This window comes from Protomyctophum bolini (assembly GCF_963924005.1).
Source record: "Protomyctophum bolini genome assembly, chromosome: 4".
In the NCBI taxonomy this organism is placed as follows: domain Eukaryota; kingdom Metazoa; phylum Chordata; class Actinopteri; order Myctophiformes; family Myctophidae; genus Protomyctophum; species Protomyctophum bolini.
Genome location: NC_137865.1, coordinates 32,398,454 through 32,419,163, shown reverse-complemented (window position 1 = coordinate 32,419,163; position 20,710 = coordinate 32,398,454). Strand labels below are relative to the sequence as shown.

The window sequence follows — 20,710 nt, the reverse complement described above, 5'->3', positions numbered from 1 at the left end:
AAACATAAGCTGAAAGAGCTTTTGTTTTTTTGAGCTTTTGTACAGTTTAGGAGGTAAGATATGTGATATCTGGTTTATAAATGAATAACCAATACGTCATGGAGACAAGGACACTCGAAGCAGAAAAAGATACAGAAACTCAAATGTTTACTGGAATTGATGAGTAAAATATACATGCAGTATAAAGTACCATAATATACAATTGCAGCATATTGTTGCTATATATTAGTAAGCGGAGAACAAGTTCAACTTCATACAGAGAACATCTTGTACAGAAAGCAGCCCTTTAAAGACTGAACTGAGACTGAAATAATACCTATGCCCTCAAAGGATAACGGTATTTCTGTTTAAGATTTAGTCAAATGTATTACTGCATCTCATTTAATTAAGATGAACTGACAGTATTTTAATTATTTAAATTTTCTCATGAAGCATATGCTCCTTTGGTGTTGCAATCGATAGAGTTTGTGGCTAGAGTGAAGGTCTTTTGGATAAATCACTGTTGTTGACGAAGAACCACGATTAATGGTCCAAAGGCCATGGTTAGATACAACCAACATCAAGGGCTTCATCTTTCTGTAAAACCAGACAGTAAACAACAATAGTAAATCTCATTGGTATCAATGCATTCATAGAAGTATTGATAGAAGATAAGATATCCATAAGATATCTTATCTCAAGTTTGATTTGTTTCTGTTTACCATTAGCCGATAGTATTTCTTGGCCAGGTCGACATTGGTGCGTCCATCCTCGAACGGGTATGACCACAGGATAGAGTTCCATCGGGAGCCAAACCTCCTCACCCCTTCCACCAAGAAGTCAACCTCCTTGCGGCTGAAGTCCCGCCTCCTCCTCCGCTGCTGTTGTGAGGACTGGGGAATGAGGTGGAACGAGAGAAACGGGGATGGAGATAACACAAAAAACATTGTGTGACTCGAGAGTAGGAGAGAAGCTTACAGATGGACAGAAAGGCTGGCTGTGGCATCACATATGTTGGTGCATAGCCTACTGTGCATGGGTGCATATTAACGCGGTCTCTTTACTAGCCACACTCTTCATGGTTCAGGCATTCAAAAAATGCGCACGCACGCACGTACGGGCGCACACACACATGCACGCACACACTACAGTAGCACAGTCCTTTCTCCAATTTCACATTCCCAAGCTACACCTACTTTGTATAATCGCTCCGTAATACATCCCACCCCTCATTTAAACGTTTGGTTTATATCAAGAAGCAAAGCAGGCTGTGTTAACCTGTTCAAAGCCCTAATTGAATGGCGGTAGAATTACTAACGCAGAGAAATTAAGTCAGGACAAGAGTCAAAGAGCAGAATGAAGACATGCAAATGAGAGGGGCATTGCTACAAAGTTAAAACACAAATTAATACAAAACTAGGACGAATACACTCAGTAGTGCACACCCCCGCCAGCACTAAGCCATGTTCATATGGTGAATAGTTCAGCATTATGTTCAGTGGCCGTAAAGGAGCTCTACAGCATCCCCATTTGGACTGGGCCGGTAGCATGATAGATTCATAGGCCAGTAATGTTGGGGTTGCCCTCTTAACCCATTCTGACCTGAGATCAGATTCTAAAAATTCTACATCCTGACAGTTTTCTGAAAAAGTTATGTTTCTGTCAGTCGTTCTTTGATTTTTCAAAAATAGCAGACCTGATCTGCTATTTTTCAATAGCTAAAGCATAACATAATGCTAACACCAAAAGGGGTTCCCGCCCAGACATGCAAAGTTACATTGGTTACGTGAATGCATTTGGAACTTACGGAATATGCTTTTTGTGACCCCATCCCCACCCAAAATGCACACACAACAGTCTTTATGGGGTACTCGTACAGGCAGCAAGATTAAAATAGGGAAGAATAACAAAACACTCAATGTAACTCAATTTAGTTTTAACTACCAAAGTTGTAATAAGCCGTTTTTAGTTTCACTCCAACTTACAATGGAACTCAGTTCGCTGTTGAGCCGCATCTTCAACTGACTGCCCTCTCCATCTTCACGAATGGTTCTCTCTGCAGATTGAAAGACAAGAGAACATTGTGTGTGTGTGTGTGTGTGTGTTTAACAAAGGCTGAGTGAGAACAGGCCAAGTGCAGATGCTGGACAGCTCATTCTGTTACACAACAGGACATCACCAGGCCTCAGTCTACACTGAATAGAAAGACAATTTCTCCTTTCTGCCCCTCTCTGTTCATGGCTTGTCCCCTTCTTCATCAGACTGACATTACGTCACCCGTCACGCCTAACACGATAGAGGCGCAATAGAGGCAATAGAGGCAGAGAACAATCTACTACTGCATGTGTGTGTGTGTGTGTGTGTGTGAGAGAGAGAGAGAGGGCAGGGAAAGTGAAAGAAATTGAAGGTAAAATTAATAAAATTACAGGAAACTCAAAGAAAAGGGCCAAAACAAAATAAAGCGTATTTGAGTACTTAGAAAAGCGATATCATTTTGAGATATTATTATTATTATTATAGAACAGACTGAATGAGAGGGCATGTTCTTGATAGTGGAGTATAACAAAGAAATGCGGAGGAGGTATCAAAGGGGTGACGGACAATCTTGGGGTGGGGGGGAGGGGGGTGGCGCGGGTACATAAATCTGTGTACAAAGGGCACAATGAGAGAGAGGAGCCTTTCTGCGAGTCAGCAGCATGCAAAACAGCAGAGCCTATGTGCTGTTGAACTACAATCATGGAATGCCTCGAGGTTTAAGGGGAGATAAATTAAAGTACAAAACCAGGAGGAGACAGAATGAGGTGGAAAGGAGCACTTGGAAATGTTTACTGCTGTGACTCTAGCGGTGGTGCTTGCATTGGGGGGGGAGCATGTCCCTATTAAAACACTGAACGTAGAATCTGGGCTAAAGAACAGACTAAAAATGCTGTTCCACTTCCTCTCACAGCCCTGGCAAAACACAAAAGCAATAGATATACACACACACACACACACGCACGCGCACGCGCGCACGCGCACGCGCACACGCACACGCGCACGCGCACACGCACACGCACACACACACACACACACACACACACACACACACACACACACACACACACACACACACACACACACACACACACACACACACACACACACACACACACACACACACACACACACACACACACACAGTGTTCTGCAGAGTGTGAAACAGCTTAGTACAGCTGTGGTGTTCAGAACCAGCTATGGCCTGCGCTGTGAGAACACTGGCTCAGGTTCAACATTCCTTCTGTTCTTTGGGGCTCTCTGCTGCCAAGAGCTCACTGGAGAGACCGGCTCCCACCGCAGGCTCTCAAATCACACACGACGACACACGCACGCACGCATGCATGCATATTTAAATGTCCATTTGCGAACCACAGATTCAGCGGTACGTGAGGTAGATCATACCATGTTCTGAAGAGGAAAGACGTTTCCTAGGAGTTAGGCCTGAGAGAGAGAGAGAGTTAGAATGACAGACACAGAGATGACAGATGAAGTTTATTCATATTCACAATATGTTGATGATTTTAGTTGCTATATAAATTCTTAGACAGACCGAATTCCCTGTCACGAGAGGTGGATCTCTTTATTGGACTTCTTCCGTCTATAGGGGTCAGAGAGAAATCTGAAAAGCAAAGAAAACTGACTCATGGACGCATTTCATTTTCAGATTGATAAGACGTAAAAACACAAGGTTTTTACTGCCATTTGGGTCCTGTGCATCTTGATCTATGAGGTCGGTAGTGTTTGTGCATCTGTACTGAGCACAAGCTACAAGGAGGTCAGTGATTAATTCCGGTTGAAGAAATAGGGGTTGATGCGTCGACTCAGGACACATACAGAAAGAAACGGCTTACTGTTCATTTTACAGGAATAATTCTCAAAAATGAAACAAAGCAACCCTGATCCAATCTGTCATATTTGTGGAATCAGTACCGTTGTATTTCTTCAATTGGTGTTTGACTGGTCGCTGCTTTTCTCCTTTATGTATGGGAGTCAGACAGACATCTGTCAGAATGGGACAGAAAACAAAATATTTTACATTATAGCGATAATTACAGAACTGGTTATTTGTTGTGCTGCGACGACCAGCTCCACTCCTCAGCACAGGCTTAACCAGGAAGTATTCAAACAGGGATGGGAGCACCTCATTTTGGGCCAATCACATTGCTTGGTTGGTTGGAATTATAAATATTTGTGTGTGTTGACATGCTCAAGTGTCCTAAGTTACCCCGCCAGCAGTGGCTGGTGTTCCTCTGGGACTCTGTGCCCGTCTGTTGCCATCTCTCTCTCCTCCTGCGTGTCTGAGCGTCAGCAGCATGGCGGGCCCGGTACCTGTCCGTGGCCTCCTGCAGCGCCCTGTGCATGACGCAGATGTGGCGCGACGAGCAGAGGAGAGCTGAGAATGTCTTGCTGGTGGCCTCCGCAAACAGCAGCACGCAGCCTGGTGGTCGAGAGCAGGGAGATGCCAAAGGAAAAAAAATGTGTCTGTGGTTGTCTATGTTTAGGCAAGTAGTCCTAGAAATCAGTGGTTCCCAAACCTTTTAGCCTGTGACCCAAAAGAGAAATGTTTATGTCTGACACTTGCTTTGGATATGTAAATGTATGTTTTCTCATGCCAATAAAGCTCCATTTAATTGAAATGAATTGTCTCGGCAGAACCCAAAATAGCAGTGAAAATAGCACACAAAACATCGCTTCACACCGTGTTGCGAGCTTGTAGATCGGCTTTTTTCACTACTTCTTAAACAATTTATTTTCTAATTTATGGAAAAAATCATTGTATTTAATCCTGAAAATATTACCTTTTTTGGATTTATTTTAATGTAGGAAACAAAAAAATAAATGTACCCATAAAAATGTGTCTGCGACGCACAAATGGGTCCCGACCCAGTATTTGGGAACCAATGCTATAAAGGCTGTATGGATACGAGTATGGCCAATGTTGTCCACCAGAGGAAGCTCAGCTCTCAAGCATGCATCTATGGATGTCAACAAGACATTGAACCATTCACTGCTGATGATGGTCAAACTGACCCCAATGCAGCCAGCAGCATTTACATACATTAATACATACATACTGCTTACTTTTACTATTGTTTCCATGCCTGGATAAACAGCAAAAATCTAAGTGGATTTTCTTTTTACCATTGTGGTGCTTGCAGTGTGATAGCTTGTAAAGTATATAATTGGCTGTCAATAAGCAGAACATCTTCTATATTATTATTATCTTATCATAGCAGAAGCCCTTGTAGGATATCAGTTGGGCACCGGGCCAGCCTAGTATTATATGGGGTTATTAATAATGTCAACAGAAGAATCGATACACAGGGTGATTGTTTTCCAGCACACATGTTGCACACAATGGCTCACTCCAGCACTTTTAATCTTTTGGGGGGTGCACATAATTTCTATTTTTTCTTCTAGTGTTAAGATATACTAAAGTCAACTGTAACTAAAATAAATAGAGGCAAAAAGAAAGAGTATTATCTGAATAAAATCAATGACTCCAAAAATAATGGAAAACGATTATGGAAATGTGTTATATTGAATCAAATAATGGGAAGATCATCATATTCATACCAGACTAATTTATTTATTGAATTTAATTGAGCGTTTCTGACTAAACCAGCTCCTCATGCAAATTAATTGAAAATCATATAATGAATGGTAAAAACTGTCACTGACACTGAGAACGTGCTGTCATCACTGCCATGTGACAAACCTGCTGGTACTGACATGTTAGACAGCAAACTGTTAAGAATTTAGAATTGCATCATGCTATGTATCTAATTATTGATTAGACACATTTTCACACATGTTTTCACACATGCTTAACATACAGAGTTTGTCCTAAGGCTTGGATGGAGGTAAAGTTCATTCCTTTACCGAAGGATAAAAATAAAGAATTAACTGACGACAGACTGGCTGACACAAATAGACATCAAGAAGACGGTTTATACTGTCTTACTTGATTTTAGTGTTGCATTTGATGTCATAGAGTAGTAGACCATGACATAATGATCTAAAATCATCTAAAATATGGATTTAGTAGTATGGGACTTGATTGGATGGTGAGATACTTATCAGAGAGATCACAGAGTGTTTTTAAATGGTAGCTTATCAGAACGTAAGTAGGCCTAAAATAACTGTGCCCAGCAAGCCAAATGACGTCATGATGATGCTATGGTTCAGGACTAGGCCAGATCACAGCCCATATGGGGATGATCTTTACGCCATTTCCAGGACGTCTTCACCAGTTGAAATAATACAGCTTATTTTGGGCCAGATCTGACTAGTTATGATATGACTTAAGTTGATCTGGCCTCGATCAGACTCTCTCTGATTCATCCAGGGACAGCCGTCTTAGTGGGCAGAATTTATGTTGGTTGACATCACTAATTCGTCCAGGTCATGAGACCGTGCTTGCTAGGTGGGGTTCCTCGGAAGCTGCTTAGGTCCTTTATTTTTTGAGGGGTGCTAGCCCCTCCTATATTAAGCTATTAATGTAGATTTTCATCTTACACAAAGATTAAATTCCACATCATCATATGTGGACGAGCAAATCAACATGTTACGTCATGATGATGTACGATGATAAGAGCGCCCCTCACACGGGTGTGATTTTTATTATTTTTTTGACAAATATTCTCCCTTGTGTAACTATGAACACCAATATGGTAATATATGCTGAGTCTGACGACACAACTTTGTATAGACTGCCCCTACTTTGAATGAGTTGGTATCTACTTTAAATGAGGATCTAGAAAGGGTGTCTAAAGGCTCATACATTAGGTTAGGTGACCACCGAACTACAACATGACGTCACGAGCCGCGGTGAAGAGCACACCACCACCACCCCTCCAGCCCTTCTCTCTGTTTTCAGCTCACCACCGGAGCGGTGGTCACCTCACCACCGAAAAACCAGACTATGAATAGGCCTTAACTGGGTGAAAAATAACAAATTAGCACTGAATGTTGCCAAAACAAGGTACACCTATAGAACAGGTTAAGATAACTAAACCGCTTGGTGTTTTATTGGTGGTGTGAATTGTCATGGACTGACCACATTGATGGTATTGTAACTAAAATGGGAAGAGGCATAGCCACGGTCAGGAACTAACCTACTTGACATCCTCAGTTATGGGTCAAGTGATACAGTCCTTGGTTTTATGTCACCTTCATTATAGTCCGGTCAGCGGCAAATAAAGGCAGACAGACAGACAGACAGACAGACAGACAGACAGACTTAACACATCAAGTTACGCTGTCCTTTTTTGGGGGAAATGGGTTTTACGTTTGGAGGACTGAAGTGTTAACAAACCATTTCATGGTTTGGCAGTATTTATCTAAGATGTTGGTACAGCAGCTCTCATACCTGAGCACCTATTGAGAGGTGGTGTGACTACTTTCTCTGGCTTTGACAACTTCTCGATCTCCTCCTCCAGCAACTCAGACAAGACATCTGTGTGTGTGTGTGTGTGTGTGTGTATGTGAGAGAGAGAGAGAGAGAGAGAGAGAGAGAGAGAGAAAGGAGTCAGGGCCACCAAAGTCTCTTCCTCGGGAACAGACAATGTTCAACTTTCAACTCATATATTGAAGTGATAGTTTGCTACTAATATACGTCTACTAATATAGAAACCAAAAGAAAGAAGTTCTCCTCATTTCACAATGCTGGAATTTACTAGAAAATTGTATCTGTGGGCATAGCTACAACTAGAACTGCACTCTGTCGAGTGCATACTTGCTTGTTGCACACTAGTAGGCCATAAATAGCCTACTAGTGCGCAAGCAGAGTGCGCAAGTACTTTCGACCGCTATAAACTGTCAAATCTCAGTAATGGCCTGATACGGCAGTGGTGCCAGATTACATACACTAGCCCTTACCCGTTGTGAGATATTGCCTGCGCCCTGGGTGCGTTTTCGCATTTTTTATTCACCAATAAATTCATTATTAATTTATTTTATTATGTGTTGAATTGGAAAAAGGGCTTAGTTAAGACCTCCATATTATTATGGTCAATGCCTGTGTGAAAAGTGGGAGTGATTGGTGCAGGCGGTGAGGAGATATGGCAGTGTTTCTGACACACATTCAGACAGACATTCAGACAGACATTGACTGAATTATAGTATGATGATGATGATGTATACATAGGAGCATTACCTTTAATCCTCCCAACACTAAAACATATCGTCATTACGTCACCATCGAAAACCAATTACACTCTGGCATTGGGTCCTTTAATCCCCACTTTATTACGTCATCATTGAGAGCTAGTTATACATATACTATGTATATGTATATGTAATTTGTAAGTTGATTAGCGGTATACTGTGGTTACTTTGCGCCGTACGCACCGTCCCAGCCGTCCCACCACTTTTGATGCGTATGCACCGTCCCAGCAAATTGTGCCTGATACGGCAGTGGTGCCAGATTACATACATGTATACATAGGAGCATTACCTTTAATCCTCCCAACACTGAAACATATCGTCATTACGTCACCATCGAAAACCAATTACACTCTGGCATTGGGTCCTTTAATCCACATATTCTTTACGTCATCATTGAGAGCTAGTTATACATATACACACCATGTAATCTGGCACCACTGCCGTATCAGGCACAATTTGCTGGGACGGTGCATACGCATCAAAAGTGGCGGGACGGCTGGGACGGTGCATACGAGTCCCGGGCGAAACTAGTACTTGCGCGCTCTGCTTGCTCGCAAGTAATTATTTACCACACACACACAATAAAAAAATCACACCCGTATACATCATCATGCCGTAACATGTCAATTTGCTCGTCCACATGTAAATTCTCCATTCATTGTCAATGGGAATTTTGTTTGTGTAAGAGGAAAATCTACACTAAAAGGGTTCAAAGTTCATCACATTCACTGCTGCCTTTATATTGCATTCATAGATACATGTCATTTACAAGGCAGCAGTGAATGTCAGTGTTGAACTTTATCCATTAGTGCACTTTCAGTGTAAAATATGTGTATTTTCTACCTTCATCATCCACCCACTTTGTCTCTTTTCTCACTCTGTGCTTCACCGGGGCTGGAGACTTAAACACATGGCTGGAAAAGGAAACAAAAACAATCACACATCAGAACCTTTCGATAAATTGAACTTCTCTAGCCAAAAAAATAACATAATTGTCACTTACTCATAGGCAACACCATTTAAAAAGTGACAATGCTATACCCTATTAGTTAAAATTACAAAGATATATTAAGCCTGTTTAATCTGTGATCAATCCATTCATGCAGTACTATATTTGTGCTTATACTTAGCCTGCTGACCGCTCTGTTTGCAGCTCTCTGGCTCCCTCCAGTGGAATCCCTCCATGGGAAGAGACCAACTTTCCAGTCCCCTTGCAGGTTGAACTTGAACATGCCACATCCCTTTCATCAAGGGTTTCACATTTGACCCCAGCCTGGCAGCAACAACATTGCAGTACATCAGCTCTCGGTCCTCGACCGTTCAAACGGGACTTATCTTTCTTCAGTTCCCTGTCCATTCCCGCACTACTCTTTACTGCTTTTCTGAGAGTTTGGGGATCAACGACACTTTCTTCCACGGCTCCCGTGACTGAGGAAGCGAGTGAGTAAGTGCTCGGCCTGTATGCCGTTTGCACCGTGCCGTTGCCATCATTATGTAACACTTGAATGAAGGATTTCCTGTCCTTTCCTGCTCTGCTGGCGTTGGAAGAGTCTCCTTTCAAGATCTGCCTCCGTACAAGACCCTAATGAGAGACATAGATACCTGGGTTACAGACATGCACTGGTTCTAATGGTACTCGGGGACCACTAATACAGCTGGTTTTCTATCCTATTAAATCATTCATTGAAATCGCCTGACACTCCCAATTAATCCTGGTAGCCAGATTACTTTGCCAATTCAAACCTGAATAGCAAGTGGTTTAAGTTGCCTCTTCTCGTGAGTCCGAAGTCCCACTTGTTAATATCTGCTGGGTCAGGGTGTCCCCATGCTTCTACTGTATGACCCCACACTGCTAGCCACACCTTTCACTTGTTACTGGCCAATGTTATCTTTTTTCCCCCGTCTCCTTATCAGCCTACATTTAAAGGAGTAGGTCACACCATGTGATTGGAGATCTAGAACGACAAGACACCAGCTGAATATAATTAACTATCTAGTAGGATGGAAAACCCAGTAGTACTTGTGGTCAACCACAGTTGTGTAGAGAGAGGCGACAACTCTTTTCACTCCAATGGGCCAATTTTGCAAATGCAATTGCCGGATTGTGGAGCCTGTCCAATCTCAATTAATTAACATGTAAACTTCTACGTGAATGTCCCAGTGATGATCAAGCATTTTGGTCTTCCGTTGTCAAGCTCTCTCTGTACATTACTCTGCCGAAGCCCTCAGATACACATTATATGCACACGTCTGTTGTACTAAACACTTGAATAGCAGGTAGTCATGAAAGTAAACAGTGAGTATGTGATGTGTAGGCCATTAGTAAGCATTCCAGTGTGCAGTCACTACCATGAGGCGAGTCGCTTCTGTTCGATTCCTCTCTGCTCTCATGTCCTCTGTAGCTCTGCTCTTCTGGACAGACAGCAGGGGAGTAGACTCCCTCCTCCAGTCCTCCTCGTACCCCTCTCTTTCTACATCTCTCCAAAACTCTCCTCTTCTTTCATCACACCTCATCTGTCCAACAGTAAGTGTAGTCTGCTCACTGTAGTTCTTCCACTCTTCCTCTCCTCTTTTGGCCCCAGTCCCGTCATGGTCTCCTCCTCCTCCTCTCCCCCTCTCTCTGTCCTTTCTGTTGGCTGCTGCTTCCCTGAACAGTGCTGAAGCAGGGTTTGGAGGGAAAATGGGTGCAGGGAGGTGCTTTCTCGCCACGCCAACGCCAACCTGCGCTTCTGCTGGAGGTGCTGGGTCTGACGGGGCCTCCTTGTCCTCCTCCTGAAAAAGTAAAAAAATAAATAAAGCTTTCCTGCTACTTAAAAGATACAGGCTTTACTGTTGTATAGTACAACTCTACAGTGACTGTCTGTGACGTGTGCATGTATGCAAATGCATGCCTATGTGCCTAACCTCTGCCTGTCTCTCCTCTAGTTGGTTGATCCTGTTCCGTAGCTCCTCTACGGACCTCCAGTAGTCCTCCATGTTCACAAGGGGCTCTGTTTCTCCGATATCCCCCAGTTTCACCCCTGCAAGGGACATCGCTTCATCCACAAAGACAAAATCAAAGAAATAAGAAATGCAAGTACAATTAATTATTCCACTTTCTCATCCCAGTTTGGGGGGGAAAAGCATTATAATTACAAAGCCAACAAATAATGCTTGACACTATTAACTTATAGTCTGAATATTGCACAAGATGGGTCTAAAAATGGCACAATTTATTGTGCAGCCTAAATTGCAATCCTGAGCAGTAAATGTATATTTGGTGGTATGGCTCTGTTCTGTGATCTGACCTCCCTGTCCTTCCATGTATTCCATGTATGTTTACATGGAATTCATTAGGTAGAGACAGCAGCAGCAAATACCTACCCAATTGCTGCAGAACAGAGCAGACAGCCAGCAACAATAATTACTTACAGGACCACTTCACCACTTTTCAACCTATCTTCATATAATACTGTAGGTCCTCACTAATAATCATGAAAAAAAATTCTACTCTGTCTCATAGGAGGGCTGTGGGCAGTTCAGAAACCGTCTTCCAGTGACATCATCGATGGGGAATACAAAAAAAAAAATCTAAAAAAAATTGTGAGGACCTATTATATGAAGAAAAGTGGTGAAGTGGTCCTTTAAGTAAAGTTAGCGAAAGTTGTGGCAAATCTGGGAACACAGATGTGTTCATAAAAGGTGTCTATCACATATCAGTTTGTTCCAAGACAAGTCCCTTCTGAAACTTTGTGACAGCTGCTTAAAGTTGGGGTACCGTTAACAACCTATAAGACAAAATGTCAAAAATGTCATTATGCTTTATGTAGCATGTGACGTGTCAAACTAGGGGTTTTTCATGGTTCTGAACCCATTCCAAGCATTAGTTTTGCACGAAAAACACTCCTTGGGCTAAATTCGGCCATAGCCACTTGTGTGTGCTGACCTCATCACATTTGTGATGACGGCTATGGCCATTTTTAGCCGAAGGTCTGTGCAAAATGAATGCTTGCAATGGATTCAGATTTCAGAATCATGAAAACCCCCCAGTTTGACACGTCACATGCTACTTAAAGTATAATGAAATTTAGAAATGTTTGCCTTATACAGTATAGGTTGTTAATGGTACACCAACTTTAAGCAGCTGTCACAAAGTTTCCCAAGGGAGTTGGCTTGGAACACTGTAAGACACCTTTATGAACACATCTGTGAAAAAAGCTAGTGGTTACTGGTAAGAATTTTCTTCACAGATTTGCCAAAACCTTCACTAACTTTATCTAACTAAATGATCAAATCACACACGGAAATCATCAAACGTTTTAATAAATAAAATACCTGCATGCAGATAATTAAATACAATGACATGTTTAATGTGGCAAGTTACAAATGATGACAAGCAGTACCGGAGTGGATATGCTTGTTGGACTCACTGGCCTGTTTGCAGGACTGCAGTATGAATGTAGCAATTCTCCTCAGCTCCTCACTCTGGGGCTCAGTGAGAAATGTGATGATGGTGGACAGACCGCCACACTGCACCAACTGAGCCTGGTGTTCCTCTGCAGAGAGGGGATAGAAACAGTGGTGAACTGGGAGATTTCTTGGCACCAATTTGATTTGATTTTGATTTAGCACAGTATAACACAATAAAACATATACAAAACATTATAAAAAGGGAAATTGCCAGGGGGAGGCAAGAAGCCCAGGGGGCTAATACGAGGCATCTATCTATATAATAGAATATTTTTATAGTGTGATATTTGTAGATTTTTAATAGTGTGATATTTATGGATTTTTATGGTGTGATATTTGTAGATTTTTAATAGTGTGAGATTTATGGATTTTTATAGTGTGATATTTGTAGATTTTTAATAGTGTGAGATTACGGTAGAACAAGTTATAAAGAATTCCAATAGAGTACTAGTAAAGTACTAGTAAAAATACAAAATAAATACAAAATCTGCAATATGATTTACCAATACTTCTAATCTAAGACATGATTAGAGAAGAAGGATACAGTCACTGTCAAGTTTCTCAAGGGAAGAGACGCTGAGAAGACAACGCTACAAACAAAAGCAGGCACGCACACACACACACACACACACACACACACGTTGCTGTTAAGTGACTCCTACCAGAGGCATCGGTGCAGTGGCCCAGGGTAAGCATCACAGAGAGCCTGTCTCGAGGGTCCAGGTTGGGGCTGGACAGCAGGGAGAGAAGGTGAGGTACCACGCAGTGCTGAGCCAAACCAGACGCCAGAACAGCTAGACAGGGCACAATTGTATGGAGTAGGGAGTGATTTGTAATGGATCCTTTAGATCTAAAAACTACACAGTCTATAATATCTGTGTGTGTGTGTGTGTGTGTGTGTGTGTGTGTGTGTGTGTGTGTGTGTGTGTGTGTGTGTGTGTGTGTGTGTGTACATTGGTAGGAGAGACTACAGTTAACTAACAGTTGTCGGTGATGCAGACAGACAGGGTCTTTGTCAGACTGGCAGAGAGTCGACAGGAGGTCAGGCTTTTGTCCGCATCAGCCGCCAAGCGAACAAGTGACAGGGTCAAAGTTTCCAAACCTCCAGAAGCTGAAAAACACTCCTGAGTATAAGCTGGAAAGACAAAAGGACAAATACAGGTCAATTATAGGTTAAGCTCTCAGCACCACTGCTAAACTTGTAGTGTTGTTGTTAGGAAGAAGTGGACTAAGATAGGGGAGGGGCAAAACCAAGTTACTATTTCTACACAAAAAAGAAGGTGAAGCTGAAGCACCCAGAGTCACCTTACTAGCCAACCTGACTGAAGGTTGTCTGGATGATGTTTGTGACCATGAATGAACACGACTATATTAGAGTTGTTGTTTTGTTGTTTTTTTGTTTCTTTGGTTGTCTTGATTTGATTTGTGTTGTTTTGCTTTTCACATTGGCCACCAACAGGTGGATTTTTGCAAAACACATTTTTGGAACAAAATGCCTCAAATCAATCCAAGGCATAAGAAGAAATGGCACCCTTTTCACATTGGCCTATTATAGCGCCACCAGGAGGCCACAACCTGACCTGCCCTGGTGGAGACCTGTGCCCTGAGGGGCACTTTATTGTCTCCACCAGGCCGAAGGCATGGGGAGAGTCACTCTGTCCGTCCCAGTCGATACCAAATTTTGCGCACACACTCCCTGGAGGCCAACAATGAACCTCTGCCCCAAATCTTCCAGAACGGCCTGTTATAGCGCCACCAGGAGGCCGACTTTTTTTGACGAGGAAACAAAAAGAATACATAAGAAATAAGAAAATAAATAAATGGATGGATAACTAGATAAAGTGCCCCTCTGGGCACAGGTCTCCGCTATAACAGGCCAATATGAAAAGGGTGGGATATATTCCTCAGCCTAGTAGGAAAGTCAGTGAAAGATTTCACGTAAATTGCACGCTGCGTTCATGATTTGAGGCATTTTGTTCCAAAAATGTGTTTAACAAAAATCCACCTGTTGGTGGCGCTATAACAGGCCAATGTGAAAAGGTTGGGATATATTCCTCAGCCTAGTAGGAAAGTCTGTGAAAGATTTCATGTAAATTGTATGCTGCGTTCATGATTTGAGGCTTTTTGTTCAAAACGGGCCAATCCTGCCAACTTTGAAAGCCAATGTTAGCCATTTAGGATGGAATATGAAATATCAGACACATCCGTCTTGAACACATGACTATAGAGATAGTTTGTAACGATTTGCGTGATTTTTGGACAGAATCTGGAGGAGTAATATAAAAAAAAATGTTTTTCAAAAGTCGGCCTCCTGGTGGCACTATAACAGGCCGTTCTGGAAAATTTGGGGGAAGGGTTCATCGTTGGCATCCAGGGAGTGTGTGTGCAAGATTTGGCAGGTTAACGGTGCCGGAGACTAGCTGGTAACAGACGGACGGACGGACGGACGCACACACACGCACACACGCACACACACACACACACACACACACACACACACACACACGGACGTGCGAAACATACTCTCTCCACAAGCCTTCGGCCTGGTGGAGACAACAAATATAAAGAAACAAGTCTGGCTGCATGTGTGTCCTGGTGTGGTGATGGTCTACGACCCATTTAGCCAAATGGACATACAGATCTGTAGAAATGCTTCACCAATAACAAAAGTGATTCACGAGAACACTGTCACTTTTTCAAATCTGCAATGATTTTCAAATACGACCCAATTTTTACACTCTTCATAACTTCTACTTTCACTTCACCAGGTGTTTCAAGCTTGTTTTTACAGCCAAACAGAAGCAGTTTACAATTCAATTCAAAGGGCTATAATGGCATGAGAAAACATACGTTTACATTGCCAAAGCAGAAAGAACAATACAACAATACAGCAATACAATCAAAACAAAAATGATGTACATTTGAAGGTCAGAATCTTCAATAGATCAAATTCTATGTACCAAGGTCACTCAATGCAGGTATAGTGCAGGAATATACACAATGATTAGTCTTTAGGGTGGTTGTGTTCCATTTGATATCCTTCTCCTATCACAGCAACTCACAAATCTTGCTGCTGTGTTTGCACATTGTACTTCGCCCAGCAGATATGTGAGTTTTTTGTCATTGGTCATGTTTTCGAAATCTCTGTTGTGGTTGCAATGTTTACAATGGGTGCACCCCAGTCTGTTCTATTATACTTACAGTTGTTGGCGACAGTCATGGATATGAAGGAGCATATAGACTCAAACTGCTGTGTTTGCACATTGTTGTACTTCGCCCAGCAGATATGTGAGTTTTTTGTCATTGGTCATGTTTTCGAAATCTCTGTTGTGGTTGCAATGTTTACAATGGGTGCACCCCAGTCTGTTCTATTATACTTACAGTTGTTGGCGACAGTCATGGATATGAAGGAGCATATAGACTCAAACAGCTCAGTGTGGACCAGTGTAATCTGCTGTAGCCAGCTTTTGACAAGGGGGAAGGCTGACACACAAATGCGTTGACTGTCCTCTAGAGCGTGGAAATAAAACCACAGTGGAGAGAGAGAATATAATTTTAGTTCAATGCTCCGGGTTACATATGGATTATATGACATTTTTCATATTGTTACATGGAATATGACAAGACATTGATTACGGTAAGATGTAGTATTGAAATATTTGTTGGCTGGTATTTGCACTGCATTACTTTTTGCACAATTTGGTGATCAGATGACCATGGCTTTGAATGCCTACATTTTCCATATTTTTTATCTTAAGTAATGTGACCTTGCCTCAGTTGAATATTATATTGGACTCAATATATGTTCAGGACTATTAAGATACACAGGAGATCTACCATTCTGAGGGTTGTTGATACAGCCACACAGCGCGTTACAGACAGATGTCCACAGCTGGCAGGTCTGAGTAATGTTGGTGGGGTTCCGGGTGGCCTCGGTGGCGAGGGGGAAACTGCTCCTACAACGACAATATGTCAGTAACATTTTTTGTGGCTAAGGACTGGAGGTCGCACAGCCATCTGGGAGCAGGAAGGTTCCTGGTTAGATCTTCTGCTCGTGTCCGAAGTGTCCTTGAACAAAAAGCGGAACCCCTAACACTGCTCCTGATGAGCAGGTTGGTGCCTTGCAAGGTTGCCTCTGCCATCGGTGTGTGAATGTGTAACGCATCATTTGTAACAATGTTCCAACATGCAGTGTGTGAATGGGACATTGTAAATCGCATTTGAGTGGTCGAGAAAAACTAGAAAAATGTAAATGGAGTTAATTTACTATTATCCGCAAGTGTGGTTGAATGAAAGATGAAAACCTGAACTAGGCTAGTCAGTTCATTCCTGCAGAAAAAAACAAAGGCCCCTTTGCAGGGGCATTTGCTTTGGGATATTTCTCATGCTGGGAAATTTCTTGTAATAACCATCGACACATATACAGCAACGTCTTACCTGAAGAGGTCCAGGAGATTGTCCAGGCAGCTGGTCATCTGAGCCAAAGTCTGTCCTAATTCTACAGCAGAGTAAAGAGAAATCAATTCAAAGTCTTTTAACTTTTTTGGGGGGGAGGGGGGAGGAGAAAAAAACCCTCATGAAAGCAACAACCATTATTCATTCTCAGTTATTTTTCCAGTCCAATTTTACTAGGCTACTGTAGTCAGTGGAGATAATGGACATGGAAAACTGAATTACTGAATTCCTCCATCTGTGTCTTCACATATTTATTATAGCCGGGATGCTGATGAAACTAATTACCATGGATGTACATACATCTTTTTTTTTGTTTTACATTATTTTCTTTTCATTTTTAAATATTTTATTTTCTTTCATTCTTCTTGAGCGTGTTACGGATGTTACAGGGTTGTCATTTGTATTGTCCTGTATTTATCATTCTGATAAAGCCACTTGGCCAGTTCACACTTGTAAAAAGAGACTTTAGTGTTTTTTTACTGGTTAAATAAATAAATAAATAAAAGAAAAGCTGTATCCCACAGTATGATTTAATACTATGGAGATTTTACATCCTAAAATTGCATTTAGATTTGGACTTTGTGAACAAAAAAAGAAATGAATATATTGTTCAAGTGATATGACAATAAAAGGTTGAACACATCTTTCACAAACCAGATCTGATATTTGAAAGTTGGAGTATAATTCAAACCATCTTTGTTCAGCCTTTATCTTACTGTTGTTTCCCACCAGTACAGACATTAGATAGACAGTCAATCTCCTCTGTGTTAGTGGGGTGTCTTCTCTCATCAAACAGTCGGCCAGGTCTGAGAAAATTTCTCTTCTGCACAGTGAGTGCTTGCAGTGCACTAATGGGAGGTAACAACAATGATGTAAAATTCTTTACAATATAGGGCTACAGCATTGTTGGAAAATGTACAGCTATCAATTAAATTCAAAGGAGCTTTATTGGCATGAGAAAACACACATACACCCAGCTGTTGCAGGAATTGAGTATACAGCCTAAACATCCACTCCTAGACACACATAGAATGCACAGCTTTTTGCACACATACCATTCGAGTCTGCAAACGTTCCAATCGTGAATAGGGCGACCTCCTTGACATCGGAGTGAACAACACTAGACTTGAAGAGTTTATACACAAACTCCACACCTCCCATCTCTCGGAACAAGTCCACATTATCCTCTGAAATTATGAAATAGATTGGCAGGATGAAATATCAGATCTGAAGTCGCAGGATGAACAGTACTAATCTGTTGAAGAGACAAATATGAATGCTTACGACACATGTTAGTAATCAGTATTGCACTCTAGCAATGTTGAACTCGGACACTACACTAACAGGAAGACAAAAACAACCCACTTGCATATTATGTCCATACATCTGTTTTAGTGTGCCAACATTGTTATCTTTCAGATATGGGTAGAAATGGGAAACGAAGGGCAGAGGCAGACATGTATGACAAGAGAGGAGACATGCGTGACACGACAGGAGTCCGATTCAAACTTGGGTCCACGCTGCTCTAAGGAGCATTATGGTCTGTGCACCAATTGATTGATCCACCAGGCACTCCACTAACCTCTGTTCTGACAGATTGAGTTGATGGTGAGCAGAGCTTGTTTCTGTGAATCTGGACATTTCATCTGGTACTTTAGACACTCAAGAAGCAAGCTGAGGTCTGTCTTTGTTGCTGAAATATTAGAAAACCGTGTACAATAACACATTTGCAAAATCTGGGGTTAACAAAAGAACACCTGGGTGACAGTTGATAATATTACTTACTATTATGGTCCCTGTTGATGACATCCATTTCTGTTTACATGTATTTGTGGTTAAATGCCACCAGGAAAGCAAAAAAAGGGAAGCTATTAGACATTAGATCTCCCCATTGCCTTCAATTAACTTTCATAAAATTATTTGGCTATGACACAATCTAATCTAAGCCACCTAAAGCTACGTTCAAACCTGGATAGTTAGAGTGGCGTAATTACATACAAAGTCAATGCAAAGACAAGAAGTCGCATGAACGGCCGCCTGGTATCTTCGCCCCAGCAGGAAAAATCTGACTGACCTTATAGGTCATCCCTACAATGAGTGCGGAATCACCGTTGTTGTTTGAGTAAGGACGGGCTGTGATTGGACAGTGCACTTGTGCAAGGACGTGCTGTGATTGGCCAGTACTAGCCACTTTGAATGGCAGTCGGGGGGAAAAAGCTCTCGCCAGAACATGATTTACTATTCTGTGCCTATCAGGTTGCAACTCGAACGGGGCTGAGTCGCCTATGCGAACTTCGCAATGTTCGACATGGCAACGTGTCTCTCATTGCTCTAAAACTGTACTTTATCCCCTAGCCTACTACTAGTACGAGGGGGGGTGACCACTGACCATTGACTCAAACGCAAAGGCGATTCCGCACTCGCTGACTGGGAGTGCTAGGGGTGGGGGGGGGTGGCTAATGAATCTTGGTTTACATAGAAGTCAGTCAATTGGGCTTGTTTGGAGCTGTCCTGCGTTTTAACTGAACTGACCGGGACAGGGACTCAGCAACAGTGGAAAAAACTAGCCTATATAAACCCTTTGCAAAGACATATTACGAACTAATTTTGCTGCTCATAAATAATAGAGTAGCATTGGGCGAACGAGCGGGTCCAAATTGGTTACATTAAAACCAAATTAAATTACTGTGTCTGGAAACATATAATATACAGTATATCATCAGGGGTTTTCAACAGGTGGTCTGTGGAAGTATTGCACGTGGTCCTCGACCACGTGCAAGTCATTTAGTCATCAAGTCATTTAGTAAGACAGAAAAGGTTGCATACACGTGGATGCATCATGCATATGATATGATGCTATGCATGATGCATCATGCATGTTACCATGTATAAGTGTTACAAAGCAGTGAAAGCAGTGAGCACTAATCTTAGCCCACCCAACACACCAGTGGTCCCCAGGTTGATTCTAAGTGGTCCCTCGTTCACAATCAGTTGAAAACCCCTGAGACACACACACACACGCACACACACACGCACACACACACACACACACACACGGTAGGAATGATATTGAACACACTTGGCTGGCTAGGTAGGTCGTCTGTGAGCTGTTGACAGGAATTAGGGGTAAACTTAAAGTAAAGTAAATATGTAATAGTTTCTCCTAATAAACTTTCCTGTGGAGTGAGGACAAAGGCCATATAAAGAGCAGGTCAATAATGTCAAGATATCTTATTCATACCTGCTGTTGTAAACACCTGCCTGGGCGCTAAAGACGATAGAAGCGGGAAAGAGTCGACAACAGTCAGCTGCTGTCTATAAGCTTGTTGTTATTAGCTCATTAGACATTTTAACACAACATTGTAATTAAAACAAGACTTTCGTTGGATGATGTTGACATTAAATAGGTACCTCGGCTCGTACAACTCGTTAACGCACTGGACCCTTAGAGTATATATACAATAACTCTATGACTGGACCGAACAGGCAGTATCTGATCTCCCAAAGGACTACCGGTATGAGTCAATCAAACAACTGTCCAATCACAAGGACGTCGTTCCTCTGGGCCATGGAACAAACACACTGCGTTCTTCTCGGCTATGGGATATTACCTCTACTACCA

The 20,710-nt window shown here is 42.1% G+C and overlaps 1 protein-coding gene across 4 annotated transcripts; it reads right to left on the bottom strand.

The window, feature by feature from the left end:
* Positions 1-130: 130 nt before the first annotated feature.
* Positions 131-20,526, bottom strand: terb1 (telomere repeat binding bouquet formation protein 1). Of its 4 annotated transcripts, none has more exons than XM_080762639.1 (23): positions 20,330-20,526; positions 18,874-18,903; positions 18,671-18,781; positions 18,144-18,275; positions 17,805-17,936; positions 17,071-17,131; positions 16,471-16,589; positions 16,015-16,143; positions 13,616-13,768; positions 13,296-13,427; positions 12,567-12,719; positions 11,089-11,219; positions 10,534-10,956; positions 9,324-9,766; positions 9,028-9,098; positions 7,388-7,474; positions 4,241-4,453; positions 3,946-4,017; positions 3,566-3,634; positions 3,418-3,456; positions 1,965-2,035; positions 702-872; positions 131-576 (listed from the first exon to the last, which is right to left on the bottom strand). In XM_080762639.1, the coding sequence occupies exons 2-23, from the start codon at positions 18,899-18,901 to the stop codon at positions 544-546; spliced, it is 2,973 nt and encodes a 990-aa protein (XP_080618765.1). In that variant the 5' UTR covers positions 18,902-18,903; positions 20,330-20,526; the 3' UTR covers positions 131-543. The 4 variants fall into 4 exon arrangements, with proteins under 4 accessions (XP_080618765.1, XP_080618766.1, XP_080618767.1 ...); XM_080762640.1 differs by having other exon boundaries at positions 12,594-12,719; XM_080762641.1 differs by lacking the exon at positions 7,388-7,474.
* Between the last annotated feature and the right edge of the window lie 184 nt (positions 20,527-20,710).

Coding starts and splice junctions, on each gene's coding strand:
- terb1 (XM_080762639.1), bottom strand. CDS start 18,901: ATGGATGTCATCAACAGGGACCATAATA. Junction 16,590..17,070: donor AATCTCCTGGACCTCTTCAG/GTAAGACGTTGC, acceptor TTGTCGTTGTAG/GAGCAGTTTCCCCCTCGCCA. Junction 4,454..7,387: donor ACCTCTCAATAGGTGCTCAG/GTATGAGAGCTG, acceptor CTCGACCACCAG/GCTGCGTGCTGCTGTTTGCG.